Source organism: Aplysia californica, unplaced genomic scaffold (assembly GCF_000002075.1).
Source record: "Aplysia californica isolate F4 #8 unplaced genomic scaffold, AplCal3.0 scaffold00695, whole genome shotgun sequence".
NCBI classification, from domain to species: domain Eukaryota; kingdom Metazoa; phylum Mollusca; class Gastropoda; order Aplysiida; family Aplysiidae; genus Aplysia; species Aplysia californica.
The window spans coordinates 319,530-325,832 of NW_004797965.1; the positions used below are offsets into that span (position 1 = coordinate 319,530).

A 6,303-nucleotide genomic window follows, 5' to 3' on the forward strand; every position below is an offset into this window, starting at 1 on the left:
CCCCCCCAGGATTTGAAATCTGCAACGAGGCAGGGGAAGCCCTGGCTGTGGATGACAAGTTGGCACAGAAAATCAAGGTGGGTATCTTTGTTCTTTGAAACAGGCTTTTCCTGAAGATGGCTTTCTCTCATATAATTGCTGTCTTCATTACTACACAACCTCAGTGCTTTCTTGTCCTATCTCCATTTTTTTAAACATTGAAAATGTGACTTCTTCTTAGGCTCACTCTTTGTTATGAAATGTTTTTACTGTTATTAAAAATGGAGATAGGACGAGAAAGCACTGAGGTTGCGATTATTGCACTGCTCTGCTTCAGTGATCAATGTTTATAGCGATGTGTAGCAGTTGCTACGGGTGACAAACTCACCCCAAACAGATTGAGGGAGTAGAATACTTTTAGTTCATTTCCTCACCAATCAATGTGTGTTTCAATGTGTGTGTGTGTGTGTTGTACAGCCTTTCGAAGCTAAATCATCCAACAAAATCATGTTTTGTCATGAACTGGAGAAAAAACAAACTTGTGGGTGTAAATGGTGAAACAATTATTCAAAACTGATAATGTGAATGACATGATTTACTGTTATGATGCCTCACTGATCATTATAATATGATCCCAAAGGTTGAAGGTAGTGGCCGATTATATAGGGTCACTCTGTAGTAGGTTTACTTTTCTTTCCATCTGTAGCATCTTTTTAGAAATCTTACTTTTTTCGCGGCACTAAATGACCATTATTGTGTCTGTGCGCCTCTTTTTGCACAAAGAAACAGTTAAGCAATATTATTATAGATGAGTAAATTGCAACAGACATAATAAGTGAGGAAATTCTATAACTGTTACACCTCACCTACCAGTTCGCATTCTCACTTAGTACGTATTTCCACATATAGACATTTGTGGGTGAGTAAATTACTACAGACATAATGAGTGGAGGAGAACTACAATGGCTAAGGCAAGTTTCAATAAAATGAGCCCAATCCTAAAAAATAGAAACATCTCAATGAACACCAAAATGAAAGTCCTGAAATGCTGTTTGGTCAACCCTTCTATATGGCTGTGAATGCTGGACAATCACTAAAGACAGTGAAAATAAAATAGAAGCAACAGAACTGTGCTTTCTTAGGAGACTGCTAAGAGTATCGTGTTCCCACATATAGACATTTTTAGGTGAGTAAATTACTACATACATAATGAGTGGGGAAATTCTAAAACTGTTACACCTCACCAACCAGTTTGCATTCTCACTTATTACATATTCCCACATATAGACATACCTAGGTGAGTAAATTACAACAGACATGATTAGTGAGGAAATTATGGAAAGTTATACCTAACCAACCAACGCGTATCCTTTCGGAGTGGATGTTTCCTCATTGAAACACCTAGGTGAGTAAATAAGAACTGACATAATGAGTGAGAAAATTTATGAAGCTATTAAGCCTCATCAACCAATGTTTGTTCCAACATATCTAGGTGTAGGTGGTTGGTGAGTGCTCTGGTGTGGTCTGCTCCTTCTTTCCTATCAAACAAATATCGTCCATATCTCCTGTCCTTCTTTTTTATGTTTGTTACTCATTTGTAACACCTCTAATCTTCGGCTCCTGTATGACCTTATTATGTTGCAAGTGCCGTAAAACTTTTACTAAAACGAAAAAAACATCTATCGTCCTTATCTCCCCTCCTTCTTTTTTATGTTTGTTACCCTCTTGTAACACCTCTAATCGCGTACCGTAATACTCTTTCTAAAAAAAAAACAACCAACACATATCTAGGTGAACTGGGCGCCTAAAGTCCCCAAAGACCAGGCGTTGAAGAAATGTCTGCCGTCGCTGAAAGCTCCGACGCTGGTCACAGAACACAAGTACTGTCAGGCCACTGTCATGGAGGGAGACGGTGTGGAACTCCAGTTTTCTGTCATGTGAGTGTTTGTGTGTGTGTGTGTGTGTTTACGTGTGTGTGTGTCTGTGTGTGTGTGTGTGTGTGTGTGTGAGAGTGTGCGTGCATGTCCAGTCACTGAAAGCTCCGACGCTGGTCACAGAGCACAAGTACTGTCATGGAGGAAGACGGTGTGGAGCTCCAGTTTTCTGTCATGTGAGTGTGTGTGTGTGTGTGTGTGTGTGTGTGTGTGTGTGTGTGTGTGTGTGTGTGTGTTTGTGCGTGTGTGCGTGCGTGCATGCGTGCGTGCGTGCGTGCGTGCGTGTGTGCGTGCGTGCGTGCGTGCGTGTGTGTGTGTGTGTGAGAGAGAGAGAGAGAGCCCATGTACGTGTTCTGCTACTGAAAGCTCCAATACTGGTGATCGTCATCATCTTCAACATCATCAATGTCATCTTCTTCATCATCATCATCTCATCATCGTTGTAGAAAAAGTACAAAAGTGAGTCTTGAATGCGATTCCATCCGTTAATTTTGAAACATTTTGTTACAGAAGCAGCTCAATTTTTAGTGTTTTTGTCATTATCCTGATCTTGATCATCAATTTCATCATCATTGTTACTTTAATTGTTTTATGCGTTATTATTTTTAAGATTGCTGAAATGCTTGACTCGAGCCATCAGTCTGTTGTGCCTTGCTGTCCTGACTGTGTGTGCGTCTGTTTGTCTGTGTGTCCCCTCAGGGCCCAGGTGGGTGAGCCCAGTCAGATGAAGGCGGAGCTGACCGGGGAGAACAGCTGTTTGTTGGGGGAACCTCTGGCCGGGATGCTCAACCTCACACTGATGGATGGATTCGGGAACCAAGTGCCTGTGAGTGGTGGGGATGTGTGATGGGGATGTGTGGGTGTAAGTGTTGATGTGTGGGTGTGTGTGGGGAAATGAGAGGAGGTATGTGTGTGTGGTGGGGAGTTTAACCTCATGCTGATGGACGGATATGGGAACCAAGTGCCTGTGAGTGGGGATGTGTGATGGGGATGTCTGGGTGTGTGAGAGGGTTGCATGTATGTGTGGGGGGAGGGGGGGGCAGTCAACATCACACTGGATGAATATGAGAAACAAGTGCCTGTGAAGGAGGAGATGTATGTGTATATGAGGGGAGGGCAGTGAGTGTGTGTGAGTAGGATAAGGAATGTGAGGGTGGGGTGGGGGGAGGGGCTGGGCTGTGCAGAGTGATGATTATGTTAGCATGTATGTTTGTGTGTGTGATAGGTTGTGTCAATTGTTTCTCCCTGAGATATTCCCATCAGCATTGACTATTTGACTTTTATTTGTCTCTCTTCCAGATGACTGCTGCCATGTGCAAAGAAGTGACTTGCCAGGCGCCTTCCCTGTTTTCTGACATTGTCAAGGTCATGGCTACCAGTGTAAGACACAGCTAAGATTTTTTTGTTCCATCGTTTCATTTAAATTTCCTGAGCCTAATCCAGAATTTGTGTGTTTTTAAATGTGACAGGCTGAAATTGGTGTTGGATGAAGCCAGTTTTTGGACAACATAGACATTTAAGGGTGTGCTGATAAAATAAAATATTTCTGGCAATAGAGATGTCAGTGGAAAACCAACACATGGGTCTGCAGTAGTAGGATCTGCTGGGGGTATTAATTTTTAACTAATGCCGTTATCTTCAAGTTTAACTCATCCTTTTATTATTTTGTACGTATAAATTGTACAAACTCGGCTGAGAAGTTTGACTTATCCAAGTCCCCAGTGCTAAATTCCATAGTTTTTACATTGTAATGACACAGAAGTTCAAGACGTGCACCTGTCTAATACAACCACCTTTCTCTTGGATAATGGGTGGCGGTGCTTGAACAATTTTGACTGTACTATTTACTCAAAATCAAACTTGGAATAGATCCCAAAAAAATAATTTTTTTAAAAAATTAAAAAGATCAATATTGTTAGTATTTCAGAGAGAGAGAGAGAGAGAGAGAGGGAGAGGGAGAGAGAGAGAGAGAGAGAGAGAGAGATGTGCGCTGCATATGTTCTTTGTATTATTGTACAGCGCATTGAGCACTTCTTTGTGGAAATGCGCTATATAAATGCAATTTATTATTATTATAAGTTTTGTTTTTCTTTGTGTGTGCAGCATAACCAGGCCCTGGTAAGGAACCTGGTGTTCACCCAGATGGGCTGTAAGGAGGTGGAGCTGGGCTGGAGGGGCTTGACCGCATCGGTTAAGTGTGAGGTGCTGGCCGGACCACCTGCTCAGATACAGGTCCTAGACTGGTCACAGGACCAGGTGAGTTGGCGTCTGTTTGTGTAAGATAAGATAAGATGCATCTTTATTGTCCAGATTCTGGCACTTTGATTTGGTATTTTACAACGTACACACAAACACACACACACACACACACACACACACACACACACACAGACATGCACATACACTTGTATGCACACACATGTGCACACCCATATACTCACACACACTCTTCCCTCACACATCCTCTCTTCCATACACATCTGTGCACATAACCATAATAATATAATAGTATGTTTGCACTCTCAAACAACGTAGTATAAATGAACAGTAATATAAAAAATAATAATGTTCAGCTGGATAGGTACTCAGTATTCTGATTGTAACAGACAGACAGTCAGAAAAATGTACACTCAGACAATCTAACCACCCCACTTCCATCTTCCTTCCCCACCCCTTCCCATCCTCTCCTCCTCCTCCTCTCCCCTCCCCCCTCCCCCCTCCCCCCCAGGACAAGGCTACTGACTGAAGTGTCTTTAGGCCATTCCCAAAGGGGGGATATTAACATGTTCTTATGCTCAGTAGAATTGTAAATGGGCTGATTTATCAATGTCATGCTCATATTATGCAGGAACAACATAAGGGGAGCTGCTGCTTTTTCTTTCCTCATCCTCACTATCGTCATTTTTCCTCTACTTCTTTTGTATGTTTGTCACTCTTTTGTCAACTGCTATTTCCGGGCTGCCCTGATAGTCGAACCTTGTGCTGTTTAAGGCAAGAGAGGTGAGCGGAGCAAGCCTGATTCCCCGTTTGGACTTCTCTGTTGACATCCACCCCTTGGCGCTCATATGACCTTATGCAGTTGCAAGTGCTGTAAAACCTTCCTAAAACTGTTTGTCTTACTATGTCACTCTACTAAATGATCATTATTGTGTTGATGTCCTTCTTTTCACCCAAACATTATAAACGACCACAACAACATCATCAACCATCAAGAATGAAATATTAAAAGTGGTGTCTACGTTGTGTTCTCCCCGCCTCCCCAGGTTGTATCTGCCTACAGCGACCGGCCTCTCCCGTGCCCACTCAAGGTACAGCTCCTAGATGCAGAGGGAAACCTGGCCAAGACCAAAGACGTCAAAGTGCACATTGTTAAGGACGCTAAGGTCAAGGTGAGTTGTGTGGCACAGAGCTCTCTTCTTCAGTGGGTGGTTAGCGGGTGCTTTGGTATGGTTTGCTCCTTCTTTCCTATAAAAATTATATTGTCTCTATCTTCCCTCCTTCTTTTTTGTGTTTGCTACTCTCTAATCTTTGGCACTTAAATAACCTTATTGTGTTGCAAGTGCAGTAAAATTCTTACTGAAACTTTTAAAAAAGAGCTCTCTTCCTTGGTGTGTCTTGTACTGGTCACTAATTGTTTGCGATTATTTCGGGTGACATAGTGTTGAGGGTGTTGACAAAAAAAGGCCTGTGCATATAGTCACTTTCAGCTTGCTGATATGATCCAAACATAAATGTGTCATGACACTGTAGAATCAGGCGCTCGTCAATTTTTATGGGCATGTTCAGTTATTGGTATCATCTCAAAGCTTGTTCCTTTGTCTTGCCTTTGATGAAAAAAATACCTGTTTACCTTGAATAGAAGTTGAGATATCCGCAACTGAACGAGGTGGAGGTTGTCTTGTTTCAGAGCTTAAAATAGCTAAAGAATATGGTATCAATAGAAATTCTACAAATTGTCGATTTTTGGCCGATATCTGCTTTTGTGGATTGCGAAAAGTAACTCATTTTGTCAGCATTATTTGTCCCATTTGACCAGAAGTAGCCATCTGTAAAACCACATTTCTTCTGCTTGGATCCTGTTCTATATCTTCCCTTTTCATGCCCAGGCCTCACTCTAGTGCATAATTACTGGCTATATAATAATAGATAATAGACAGCATTTGTATAGTGCAAATCCCTACTCAACAGCAAGCTCAATGCGCTATATCAGATTTGAACCATGGCTGTGATAATTTATTTCATTGTCTTTTCCTACTGGCAGATGTCAACATCAGGGTTTGTGAAAACGGATAAGGATGGTGTGGCCGACTTTGGAACTTTGACACTTACTGCTGATAGGTATGTCCTGGTGTGTGGGTGTGTGTGGGAGGTGGGAGTGTGTGTGTGGGGG

The 6,303-nt window shown here is 42.2% G+C and overlaps 1 protein-coding gene across 1 annotated transcript in view; it reads left to right on the forward strand.

The window, feature by feature from the left end:
• LOC101858970 (structural maintenance of chromosomes flexible hinge domain-containing protein 1) overlaps window positions 1-6,303 on the forward strand; it is a gene marked incomplete in the record, with an annotated part of 79,135 nt that overhangs the window by 30,929 nt on the left and 41,903 nt on the right. Inside the window, 7 exon segments of the mRNA XM_035972443.1 lie at window positions 10-77; window positions 1,771-1,916; window positions 2,613-2,739; window positions 3,213-3,293; window positions 4,017-4,169; window positions 5,177-5,302; window positions 6,175-6,251. Coding sequence (XP_035828336.1) covers window positions 10-77; window positions 1,771-1,916; window positions 2,613-2,739; window positions 3,213-3,293; window positions 4,017-4,169; window positions 5,177-5,302; window positions 6,175-6,251 — 778 coding nt within the window.